The sequence below is a fragment of the Cotesia glomerata genome, linkage group LG4, assembly GCF_020080835.1.
Source record: "Cotesia glomerata isolate CgM1 linkage group LG4, MPM_Cglom_v2.3, whole genome shotgun sequence".
Classification (NCBI taxonomy): domain Eukaryota; kingdom Metazoa; phylum Arthropoda; class Insecta; order Hymenoptera; family Braconidae; genus Cotesia; species Cotesia glomerata.
Window position 1 is genome coordinate 3956644 of NC_058161.1, and position 13565 is coordinate 3970208.

The window sequence follows — 13565 nt, forward strand, 5'->3', positions numbered from 1 at the left end:
CGAGATCTGATGAAAACTCGATTTTTGCAAAACGGGGTGAAAACAATAACTTCCCGATTTTTGAAAATCTTCGATTTTCGTAGCGGGAAGTTAAAAATTGACATGTAGAAATTTTAAAACATGAAAAACGCAATTTTTTTTTTTTAATTATTTTTTGATAAATAACTATTTGTTAAAAAAAATTAAAAAATGGTTAAGTGACTGCTAACTTTAATGACATGCTTTTTAACAGAAATTTCAATTGTAAATAAATAAATAAATATATTTATGATAGGTATATACAAGACACTGAAGTTAATTGACCTTAAAAAATTTTTTTATAATTTTAAAGCAATAAAATTATTATGGAAAAAATTCAAGAAAGAAATTCCACATGTAAAAATTAAAAAAAAATTATTAGTGCAAAGTTTTTATTGTAATTGGTGTGTTATAAAAATTAAAAAAATTGACAGTTGTATCATTATTTACGTTGTTATTGTTATATTTGTAATTATTGATTAATTAATCATCATTAATTACTCAGTTATTTGTTTTATTTTATGAAATTATTGTGAAAAAAATTTAATAACAAAATTCCATATGTAAAAATTAAAAAAAAATATTAGTGGAATTTTTTTATTGTAATTAATCTGTTATAAAATTAAAAAAGTTGACAGTTGTTATTATTTACATTGTTATTGTTACATTTGTAATTATTAATTAAGTAATCATCATTAATTACTCAATTATTAATATTATTTTTTTAAATATTTTTATCGGTGAAGATTGCTGATAATACAGACAATAAAATTATCAATAATCGGTCAGTGTCAAAAGTCTTTAATTTTTCAGTGACTGTTATCATGATGATTATCATTATATGTGTATTGCTTGTTTTTTAATAAGATAAACGAGCTAAACGAGTTACAGTTCACCAGTATGCTATCAAATATTGAGCTGATATTCTTCAGTAAGCTGTTCAGGAAGTATTATCACAAAATAAACTCATCATGGCTTTACTCACACGAACCTACGAGGTATTTATGTTTATTATTTTACAAATAGACTATTTATATTTTTATTTACAAATAGTTTGACATTTATTTATATTTATCATTTAATATTTAAAATTTTTGTCCTACTTTTTAAATTTTTTAAAAATATGTTACCAATTTTTCTATCCAATCATTTAAAATTAATAATTATTTTTTTTATCAATTATTTATAACAATATATTAAAAAAAATTTTATTTTATTTTTTATAATAACTTAAAGATATAAATTTAAAAATCATATGATAATCTTATTTATATATGTTAATTTTTTATTGTCAACATTTTAATAATTCGTCCTTGAAAGCTAATAAAATAGATTAAATTACAATTTAAAGTATCATCATGCTGGTATCATAAAAGCTACATTACATAATATATGAAATATATAAAATGTATTAAAATATAAAAATCAATTGTACATTAAAAAAAAAATAATTGCGAGTTAATTTTATCAGCCGGCTATCAATTGAAATAATTAATGAGCTTAATTTTTTTTGCAGATGAATATGATAAAAAGATCATTCAGCAGCGCTGTTCCAACTGTTAAAATGTTCATAGATGGCAAATTCGTTGGTAACTATTTTTTATAATTGACAAGAAATTTTAGTCAATGAATTACTTGAATTAAAAATTAACTAATTTTTAATTTTAATCATAAATAATGGTCTTTATTTTAATAGAGTCTAAAAGCACGGAATTTATTGATGTACATGATCCAGCGACAAATAAATTACTGTGTCGTACTCCCAAGTCGACAAAAGCTGAGATGGAGAGTGCTGTAGCAAGTGCTAAAAATGCTTATGAAAAATGGCGAGACACCAGCGTTTTAACGCGACAAACACTTATGCTTAAATATCAAGCTCTAATTCGTGAACATTCGGTACCTAATATTAAATAAATATAAATGAAACTAAAATTACCAAGAAAATATTTTTAAAAAAATTACAACAATTTTTTGACACATCTTTAAATGGAATTTTGAAAATAATTCTAGAAATCATCAAATGTTGGATAATTTTAGTGTCATAATTATAAACAATTAATCGCTTATCATTATTGTTATTTACATTAAAAATTAAATTTCAGAAAGAGATAGCTGCTAATTTGGTAAAAGAAAATGGTAAAACGATGGCTGATGCCGAAGGAGATGTTCTTCGTGGCTTGCGTAAGTATAAAGTAGAAAAATATTTATTAATAGATTGATAAAAATAAATACATCTTTAATATAAAAAAATAATCTGACCTAGTATAAATAAATACTAGATACTTTATTCATCTTTTTACACCCATTATAATTTTAACTAGCAACCTGCAATCACTTTATGACTGTAGAGATTTATAGATTATGAATAAGAAAATTTTGGCTTTAGTTTGGGTAATTTTTAAATAAATAAAAAAAATGATAGTGTAATTACAGGTCCAATTACAAATAATTTAATGGACAAATGTGACGGAAAAAATTTATAGAACTAACAAACTATTCAAAACTGCTTCAAAAACTTGACATAAAAAATTGACTACTGAAAAATATATAAAACCAAACGGCACTAATTCTTGTCTCGACCTTTCTGATGATACCAAATTTAACTATAAAAATTTCTTTAAAAATAATAATATGCTCGTCACAAAATTTTCCTTACTCTCTCAATTATTTAAATCATAAATTACTATCGCTGAAAAAATATCAAACCCAATTTACAATAAAGATATACCCGTTTAAAAAATTTTCTTGGTCTCTTAATTATATAAATTAATTTTTAACATATTCCCACATTGACGTATACAAAACAAAATAAATAACTAAACAAATTTTGTTTATCGTGAAATTCGAATCTATTTATAACTTCTTCGAAAATTTATCATAATAAATTATCTATTTTAAAAAAGCATATGAAACATTGAAAAGACACAAATTCAGATCAAGACCTTTCCAATGATCCTAAATTTAATTTAAAAAACTCATTTTATCATATAAATACTTCGGAGACAAAATTTTCCTTATTTTCTTAATTAAATAAATTAATATTTTGCTGGAATTTAAACAAAAATGTCATAAAATGTAATTTTCTTCACAAAGAAATTGGTAAAAAATTATAACAATTTACTTGTTAAAAATTAATAATTAATAATTATTTTATAAAAAAGAAATAATTAAAACAAATTTTACTAAATTAATTGATTAATTATTCAAATTTTATTCATATCAACTACTGAATTTTTTTTTAATTTTCTTAATTAAGGTAAAATAAAAGACCCAGTTATCGACACTGAACTAGTTATTGACACTTGCAATTTTATTTTAATTAAATAAAACAAATCGACCCTAATAAATTAATAAATATAATTTTTTAATTATAAATTTTGAGATAATTGATTTTTTGAGAACATTTTATTTTTTTAATTAGAAGAAAATTACAAGTGTCAATCAACTAGGTCTTTTACCTTATATAGATTACTCAAATATTTATTAATATTAAATAAAATTTCAATTTGCAGAGGTGGTAGATGCCTGCGCAGCGATTCCAACCCTCCAGATGGGTGAATCAACCCCAAACGTTGCGAAAGATATGGACATAATATCCTACAAAATACCTCTAGGAGTGACAGCGTCAATCTGTCCATTCAACTTCCCAGCGATGATTCCCCTGTGGTCATTCCCGGTCTCAGTAGCCTGTGGTAACGCTGCAATCCTAAAACCCTCTGAAAGAGTTCCTGGAGCATCGATGATCCTCGCTGAGTTGTTTACCAAAGCCGGAGCGCCTCCAGGCTTATTAAACATTATCCATGGGCAGCACGCAGCAGTAGATTTCATCTGCGAGCACCCAGACATCCGCGCAGTTTCTTTTGTAGGCTCAGACCAGGCTGGAAAATATATTTACAAGCAAAGTAGCGCTCATGGCAAACGCGTCCAGTGTAATATGGCCGCCAAGAACCACTGCATCGTAATGCCTGATGCTAACAAGAATAAAACAGTATCCCAGATAGTTGGTGCAGCCTTTGGAGCTGCTGGTCAGCGCTGTATGGCTCTGTCCGTGGCTGTCTTCGTAGGAAAAGCTCGCGATTGGATCCCAGATCTTGTGGCAGCCGCCAAACAGTTGAAAGTCAATGCTGGGCATGTTCCTGATGCTGACTTGGGCCCTGTTATCTCTCCGCAGTCGAAAGAACGCATTCACAGTTTAATTGAGTCGGGTGTTAAAGAAGGAGCTAAGCTGGATCTTGATGGTAGAGGGATTGTTGTTCCTGGTTATGAAAATGGTAATTTCGTCGGGCCAACTGTGCTTTCTGGTGTTAAGGTAATTTTATAATTAGTAATCTAAATTCTGAATTTAATTAAGATATTTATTTATTTAACGCAAATTGGCAGGGTACATCAATAAATAATCTATATTATTGAGAGAATAAAAAAAATTCTGTGTCTAGGATGGTTATATGATAAAATCAGTTTTTTTTAAGTGAAATTTAGTGTCATTGCAAAGATCTTGATTTGAATTTGTTCCGTATCATTTTCACCGATAGTCAATTTATTATGATAAATATTTAGGCTGCATTGGAAAATTCTCTATCTCTAGATACATAACTAAGAAATTACCTTGTATCTTGTAAACTATTGACATTTTTAAAGATATAAGCTCATACCGATGTTACACTTACCAAGACCTTTCATTTGAGTGCCCACATGCATATTTTATATATTTTTCATGTATACATATATATATAATATACATAAATATATGAAAAATTGATGTGGGTACTCAAATGAAAGGTCTCGATGAGTGTAATGTCGGAATGAGCTTATATCTTTAAAAACATCATTATTTAAGAAATAACCTTGTATTTTGTCAATTACTGACAATTTTGAAGATATAAACTCACCCCGACATTACACTCATCGAGACCTTTCATTTGAGTACCCACATCAATTTTTCATATATTTATATATATTATATATATGTATAAATGAAAAATATATCAAAAATGCATATGGGTACTCAAATGAAAGCTCTTGATGTACGTAACATTGGGATGAGCTTATATCTTGAAAAATATCAATAGTTAAGAAATGATCTTGTATCTTGTGATTCACTGATATTTGTAAAGATATAAGCTCATCCCGACATTACACTTATCGAGAACTTTCATTTGAGAACCCACATCAATTTTTCATATATTTTATATATTTATATATTTCACAAATACCATATATATAAAATATATAAAAAATGCCATGTGGGTACTCAAATGAAAGGTCTTGATGTATGTAACATCGGGATGAGCTTATATCTTTAAAAATGTCAATAATTAAGAACTGACCTTATATCTTGTCACCTACTGACATTTTTAAAGATATAAGCTCATCACGGTGTTACACTCATCGAGACCTTTCATTTGAGTACCCACATCAATTTTTCATATATTTTATATATTTATATATATGAATATATGAAAAATATATCAAAAATGCATGTGGGTACTCAAATAAAAGCTCTTGATGAGTGTAACATCGGGATGAGCTTATATCTTTAAAAACGTCAATATTTAAGAAATTACCGTGTAATTTAACAAAAGTCATTATTTAACAAAGCAAAATTTTATTTATTCATAGTTCACAAGTCATGGCAGTCATACAGTGACTAGTTGCTAGTTTTTTATGTTTATTTAACATTTAGTATGAAGAAAAATATAAATCAATTTACTATAATCAACATCTAGCACTAAATTAATAATTAATGACTAGTATGATTATAATTTTTTTTTTTTTTAGTATAGAAAATAATATTTAAAAATAATATTGCGTTTTTTGACCTTTAAAAATTGAAAAACTTATTTTGACATTTATAAAAAATTTTTAAAGTTCTCCAGTGAAATATTCTGCTATTCATCAATACTTATCTTTTGTATTTTAGTCGCACATGAAATGCTACACTGAAGAAATCTTCGGACCAGTTTTGTCATGTATGTTCGCCGATACTCTCGATGAAGCTATAAAAATAATAAATGACAGTCCTTATGGTAATGGCACAGCTGTTTTTACAACAAATGGAGCGACAGCCCGTAGCTTTATCAATAGAATAGAAGCAGGACAAGTAGGTGTTAATGTACCAATACCAGTACCATTACCGATGTTTAGTTTTACCGGCAACAAAGGATCATTCCTCGGTGACAATCACTTTTATGGAAAATACGTAAGTCTCCAACATAAATATCAATATAAATTTATTCATATTTTAAATATCAACTATTGATTATTGATAACTTATTTACGCTCTAGGGAATAAATTTCCATACACAAACGAAAACAGTAACCCAACTATGGAGATCTGAAGATACAACCGATATCACGTCTTCTACAGCGATGCCAACAATGCAATAAATATCAATACTACGGCAAAATAATATTTATAATTTAAACTCAGGGATTTGTAAAAGATTTTTTTTTTATTCAAGTTCCTCAACGTCTTCCATCTAGGATTTAAAATAATTAATGTACTTTTTATAATCAACAAAAATATAAAATGCATTTAATTTTAATATACCAATGTCAACAGACTCTTGTGTATTATGTAGTAAAAAAAAAAAATATTTAAATGTCAAAGGGCATTTAAATCCCTGGGTATTAACGCGAAACATTGAGCGCAAGCGCGCTTTATTCTTCTCTCATATTATTATATATTAACTTGCATTCGATTCTCTGCTCTGGCCCTTGGGTGAAACGCATCTGCGCCTTCCTGGTGCAAGCCCTCACCGCAGATCAGCTCCACTACATTCCAGAGAGTCTTCTCTACAGTCTCGGACCTTCAAGTACTATTTTTTATTCATTTTATCGCTAATTTAATTATCTGTCGTAAGTAATTTATAAAAAAACCCTAAAAGGTATTTTTATTTTTATTTTTATTTATTTATTTATTTTTTTTTTTGGTGTAAATAACTGAGGATCATTTATTTTACAGGTAAAAATGTACAAGACAGTTCGCAAGGGAGATGCGAGTCTCCAGTACACAATTTTACCGCAAACGGACCAATTTTTCGACAACGGTCCTCCGATGACACCTCCTCCATCGCCCTCAGCACGTGATAATAATTGTCTCTGGGTTGTTTATAAATATTTAACTACTGTGAAGGTTATTCTATACAAGCTTATTATTCCCGCTATTATTATTTGTATGTGCGTTTGGACTATCATCATTATTTTAAGTGAAACTTATGCGGCTAATGGTACCAGATACGACGATGATGACTACATTGATGTTGATGATGATCACACGGTGTCTCAATTAGTTGCTAATCCTATTAATATTCATAATAATATCTACAATAATAATAATAATAACAGTAATAATATCGGTATTAATGATATGGACAATACGACTGAATTTATAACACTAACTAGCAAGGCTTTTAATAATTACGAGACTACTGCTGATAATTACACTAGTTCAGGTAATTGTAATTTTTTTTGGTATTTTTAATAAGTTATTTGCACTTAGAAGGTTGAAAAAAATTTTTAAAATTACTTTTTCTATAATTGATATGCATGTAGTAATTTTAAATTTTAATATTTTTTTTTTTAAATAATTGTTTTTTTAAGATTTAAAAAAAAAGTTTCTTTTCAGTCATTTTGAACTTTTAAAATTTTTTCTATAATTGATGTACATGTAATAGTAATTTTGAATTTTAATATTAATTTTTTTTTACAAATAATTATTTTTTTAAGAAGACTTAAAAAAAAGATTCTTTTTAGTAATTTTGAACTTTAATATTAATTTTATTTTTTTTTGATAAATAATTGTTGTTTTAAGGAGATTTAAAAAAAAAAAATTTCTTTTTAGTAATTTTGAACTTTAATATTAATTTTTTGATAAATAATTATTTTTTTAAGGAGATTAAAAAAAAAGTTTCTTTTTAGTAATTTTGAACTTTAATATTAATTTATTTTTTTTTTTTTTTTTTGATAAAAAATTATTTTTTTTAAGATATTCTAAAAAAGAAAATGTCTTTTGGTGAGCACGATATCTTCAATTTAAATCATAAAAATTTTAAAATCCGAAAAATTTTTTAATTATATAAAAAAATTTTTATTTCTGATAAAAATCTAAGCCTCAAATTTTTTTATAAAAAAATTTATTCAGAATTATTAATCCTTGAATTATTAAAAAATATAGTCAAAAAAATTGTGTAAAAATTAAAGACTGATTGATTCAGCTGTTTTTCATAAATTTCGCTCACTAACTTTGAAAAAAAAGTATTTAAAGTTTACAAATATAAATATAGCTTTGAAAATATTTTTTTAATTGAAATTAAATTTTCTTTGTGTATATTCAAACGTATGTACATAACAAAAATTAAATAAAAAAAAATTTTAATTATTAAAATTTTAATTTTTTCAACAAATTTTAATTCTTAAAATTTAAAGTATTTAAAAAAATGTTAATTATTAAAAAAAAATTAATTTTTTTCAAAATTCTAAATTATTTAAATTTCAACTTATTTCATTTATTTATTCAAAAATAAATTTCTATAAAATGATTAATTTAATAATTAATTAATTAATGACTTAATTATAAAAATTTCAGATGAATCAACTCCAGAAATAACAACAGAAGAAATAAACATAAAAATCGAATCAACAGCTTCATTATTGCTATCATCATTGCTATCAGGTGAGACATCACCACCGACTCCAGAAACAAGCTCGAAAGTCCAGACTGAGTTCACTGACCCAGCAACAACAACAACAACAACAGCAACTACTTCTGGAAGCTCGACAAGTACTTATAAAAAAGCTAAGATGCCACGTGTGACTCTTAAACTACGTGAGAACGAAACAATACCGCAGATGTACATGAAAGCGGGTATTGCGTCTTACAAGAAAGGAAATATTACTACAAGTGTACTTGCACATGGTCTCAGTCTCGAGGGGTTGATATTCAAGACACCTGAGGGTACTATTAAGCCGTGGAAAGACAAATGGCCATTTGGTGAGTCCTCACTCTACAAAGATTACAGCCAGTGGAAGGTAATTTCCTTTTTTTTTAACTAAGGTGTAATTATAAATTTAAATACTGCTAAGTTTGTTTCTGATATTTATTATCATAACTACTGTTATTATTGTTCCTGTAATTATTGTTTATGCTATTATGTGTGAAGCAATGCCGACCATAATATTTATATTTATAACTAGGCTTATTAGCATCGAGATTTAAAGTTGGCTGTAACTAGAGAGTACCTCAGCTGCACGAACACGTACTGGCTTAAGCGTCACGAAAGTCTAACGATTGCGAACAAAATATTGATTTCGCTGCAGCTTACATATAACAAGTGTTTTTTCTTTTTTTAATTAATCTATATTATTAAGAGAATAAGCAAAAATTTGTGGCCAGTGTACTTACATGATTAAATAAGTTTTTATGGTTAAATTTAGTATCGTTGGAAAAGTCTTGACCTAGAGTTGTGCCTTTTCATGGTTTTATATCATTCTCACCAATAGTCAATTTTTGATAAGTATTTAGACTGCATTCGAAAATACTCTATCGTTAGATACATAATTAAGAAATGACCTCGTATCTTGTGAACTATTGATATTTTTAAAGATATAAGCACATCCCGATGTTACACTCACCAAGACCTTTCATTTGAGTATCCACATCAATTTTTTATATATTTTATATATTATATATATTTCATAAATACCATATATGTAAAATATACAAAAAATTCCATGTGAGTACTTAAATGAAAGGTCTTTTGATGTGTGTAACATCGGGATGAGCTTATATCTTTGAAAATGTCAATATTTAGGAAGGTACAGTTCAATTTAACATAATTAAGAAATGACCTTGTATGTTGTGAACTACTGACATTTTTAAAGATATAAGCTCATTTCGATATTACACTCATCAAGACCTTTTATTTGAGTACCCACATCATTTTTTCATATATTTATATATATTATATATATGAATATATGAATATATGAAAAATTGATGTGGGTACTCGAATGAAAGCTCTTGATGAGTGTAACATCGGGATGAGCTTATATCTTTAAAATAAATATTATATATATGTATATATGAAAAATATATCAAAATGCATGTGGGTACTCAAATGAAAGCCCTTGACTTGGAGTTGTGCCTTTTCATGGTTTCATATCATTCTCACTTATATTCAATTTATATGATAATTATTTAGGCTGCATTCAAAAATTCTTTATCTCTAGATACATAATTAAGAAATTATCTTGTATCTTGTGAACTATTGACATTTTTAAAGATATAAGCACATCCCGATGTTACACTCACCAAGACCTTTCATTTGAATACCCACAACATTTTTTATATATTTATATATATTATATATATGTACATATGAAAAATATATCAAAAATACATGTGGATACTCAAATGAAAGCTCTTGATGAGTGCAACATTGGGATGAGCTTAAATCTTTAAAAACGTTAATATTTAAGAAAGTACAGTACAATTTAACAAAAATAATTAAAAAATGACCTTGTATCTTGTGAACTATTGATATTTTTGAAGATATAAGCTCATTATGATGTTACATTCATGAAGAGCTTTCATTTAAGTACCCACATCATTTTTTCATATATTTATATATATTATATATATATATATATATATGTATATATAAAAATATATCAAAATGCATGTGGGTACTCAAATGAAAGCTCTTGATGAGTGTAACATCGGAATGAGCTTATATCTTTGAAAACGTCAATAGTTAAAAAAGTACAGTATAATTTAACAACAGTCATTATTTAATAAAGCAAAATTTTATTTATTTATAATTCACAATTCACGGAAGTCACATAGTTATTTGCAGTTTGTATGAGTACTAATATTTTTTTTTTAATATTTTCAGAAAATAAGCGAATTTCATCAACAGATGTTCGCAATTCTGGTGACGCTGATGGCAATATCAATTTTAATATTCTGTATATTGACTGTAGTGCAGCTTAAGGCTCATCGTCGTAAATGTCAAACTGTTGAAGAGCCACTTTTGAATGAAAAGCAAGACGAAGAAGAAGTAGATCACAGATCGAAGCTACTTGACTCAGAAACTAAAGACGATAGTGACTAAAAAAGTATTTGCTATAATAATAATAATTTTTTAAATTATTATTATTTTTTCTTTTTTGAATTATTTAATAAAAAATTGACGTGGAGGCTAATTTCGCGTTTCGACAATTACAATTAATCATTAATTAAATTCATAAAAAAAAATGAATAAATATAAACTTATATATAAAGATATATTGAAATAAAGCATGATAAAAAATTAAGAAATAAAATAATCGAAGTAATAAGATGATGATCAGTGAGGAATTGTGCAATTAGGTTGTCACAGTGTATGACTGAAGAAATAATAACTAAATTAATATATGCATATCTGATGTGATTCACAAGTTTAAATTATTTATAATAATAACAATAATTATTAATTAAAAGCACTTGGTTAAATAATTTAATCTTTCTCGATTGCAATGTACAAATTATCCTTCATATTATAAATATGTGTATATATTTTTATTGACTTCCAAAATGGCGATAATTAACAGAGTAGAAAAAAAAATATTTAAATTGAATATTTATATTTATTTACTGAATTATAATTACTATTACAATTATTTTGGTTAATAATAGCGTAAGGTAGTTTTATAATAAAAATAAAAAAAATAAATTGAAATATTTTATTAACTTTTAAAACAATTAGATATCAGATAAAATTTTTTTATTTAGTTATAATTATAAATAATAAATAAATAAAAAAAAAAAAAGTAATTAAAATAATTAATTACGCTCAAAGAAAAGATTTTTATTGATAATATCAGGGATGGTTATATTTTGAATAATTATATTTAAATCGATATTTTTATTATTTTTATGCACTATATACTTTTTACTATTGTAAATAATCAGCAATCACATAATCAGAATTATAAAAATAACTAATAAATAAATATATATATATATATATATATATCACTAAAAAATATTTATTAATTGCGAGACCATTATGTTGATATGTATTATCGCAGGATTAAGAAATTGTATGATAACTTTATTTGGTATTCATTATCGCTTAGGACACGTATTTAATATTTTAATGTAAATAATAAGTAAATATTGTTTATTGTTATAACTGTGTTAAATGTATGTAACACATTTAATATTTAATGTGCATTTATTGCATGCATTGGCGTATTATCTTAATATATAAATAAATAAAACAAAGTATTAGAAAAAAATATATATTAATATAAATATACATATATATATTTCATTAATGTGATTTATTATATATTATCATTTGAGTAAGACTGTAGCTCATGCTTTAAAAATTGACACAGATTAAGTGACTGCTAGATGTAATGATAATAAAATGATAATTAAATGATTTCTTCTGTACTTGTCATTAGAAATTTTCCATTTCATTATTTATCTTTGTAATTATTTTGAAAAATTTTTTACAGTGTAATATTAAGGAAAATTTGATCTATATTATTTAGAGAATAAGAAAAATTTTGTGGCCAGTGTATTTATATGATAAAATGGGTTTTTATGGTTAAATTTGGTATCATTAGAAAGGTTTTTTCAAGGTTTCATATCATTCTCACCAATAGTCAATTTATTATGATAAGTATTTATACTGCATTCGAAAATTCTCTAACTCTAGATACATGATTGATAAATGACTTTTTATCTAGTGAAATAATGACATTTTTAAAGATATAAGCTCATCTTGATGTTACACTCATCGAGACCTTTCATTTGAGTACCTACATCATTTATATATATATATATATGTATGAAAAGAATATCAAAAATGCATGTGGGTACTCAAATGAAAACTCTTGATGAGTGTAACATCAGGATGAGCTTATATCTTTAAAAATGTCAATATTTAAGAAAGTACAGTGTAATTTAACATAATTAATAAATGACCTTGTATCTTGTGAAGTATTGAAATTTTTAAAGATATAAGTTCATCCCGATGTTACACTCATCGAGACCTTTCATTTGAGTACCCACATCATTTTTTTATATATTTATATATATTATATATATAAATATATAAAAAATATATGAAAATGCATGTGGGTACTCAAATAAACGCTCTTGATGAGTGTAACATCGAAATGAGCTTATATTTTTAAAAATGTCAATATTTAAAAAAGTACAGTGCAATTTAATATGATCAAGAAATGACCTTGTATCTTGTGAACTATTGACATTTTTAAAGATATAAGCACATCCTAATGTTTCACTCATTAGGACCTTTCATTCGAGTACCCACATCAATTTTTCATATATATATATATATATATATATATATATATATATATATATGTATATTCGAAAAATATCATAAAATGCACACATAACTAAGAATGTACAATATAATTAAGAAATTACTTTGTATCTCGTGAAATATTGAAATTTTTAAAGATATAAGCTCATCCCGACATTATACTCATCGAGACTTTTCATATGCGTACCCACATCAATTTTT

General features: G+C 25.6%; 2 protein-coding genes across 5 annotated transcripts; both read left to right on the forward strand.

The window, feature by feature from the left end:
• Positions 1–864: 864 nt before the first annotated feature.
• Positions 865–6563, forward strand: LOC123262981 (probable methylmalonate-semialdehyde dehydrogenase [acylating], mitochondrial). The gene is made up of 7 exons (XM_044725486.1): positions 865–1016; positions 1535–1607; positions 1715–1914; positions 2121–2199; positions 3531–4327; positions 5939–6217; positions 6304–6563. The coding sequence occupies exons 1-7, from the start codon at positions 990–992 to the stop codon at positions 6403–6405; spliced, it is 1557 nt and encodes a 518-aa protein (XP_044581421.1). The 5' UTR covers positions 865–989; the 3' UTR covers positions 6406–6563.
• A 146-nt stretch (positions 6564–6709) lies between these two features.
• LOC123262982 (formin-C-like) lies at positions 6710–11630 on the forward strand. 4 transcript variants are annotated; one of them, XM_044725488.1, is made up of 4 exons: positions 6710–6905; positions 6983–7472; positions 8597–9048; positions 10914–11630. In XM_044725488.1, the coding sequence occupies exons 2-4, from the start codon at positions 6989–6991 to the stop codon at positions 11130–11132; spliced, it is 1155 nt and encodes a 384-aa protein (XP_044581423.1). In that variant the 5' UTR covers positions 6710–6905; positions 6983–6988; the 3' UTR covers positions 11133–11630. The 4 variants fall into 4 exon arrangements, with proteins under 4 accessions (XP_044581423.1, XP_044581424.1, XP_044581422.1 ...); XM_044725489.1 differs by having other exon boundaries at positions 6710–6833; XM_044725487.1 differs by having other exon boundaries at positions 6710–6876; positions 10914–11629.
• The last annotated feature ends 1935 nt before the right edge of the window (positions 11631–13565 follow it).

Excerpts from the sequence above, each read along its gene's own strand:
- LOC123262981 (XM_044725486.1), top strand. The coding sequence starts at position 990 with ATGGCTTTACTCACACGAACCTACGAG. Across the intron at positions 2,200-3,530 it reads AGATGTTCTTCGTGGCTTGC|AGGTGGTAGATGCCTGCGCA; the intron begins GTAAGTATAAAG and ends TTCAATTTGCAG. Across the intron at positions 4,328-5,938 it reads CTGTGCTTTCTGGTGTTAAG|TCGCACATGAAATGCTACAC; the intron begins GTAATTTTATAA and ends TTTGTATTTTAG.
- LOC123262982 (XM_044725488.1), top strand. The coding sequence starts at position 6,989 with ATGTACAAGACAGTTCGCAAGGGAGATGCGAGTCTCCAGTACACAATT. Across the intron at positions 7,473-8,596 it reads TGATAATTACACTAGTTCAG|AAATTTCAGATGAATCAACT; the intron begins GTAATTGTAATT and ends ACTTAATTATAA. Across the intron at positions 9,049-10,913 it reads AAGATTACAGCCAGTGGAAG|AAAATAAGCGAATTTCATCA; the intron begins GTAATTTCCTTT and ends TAATATTTTCAG.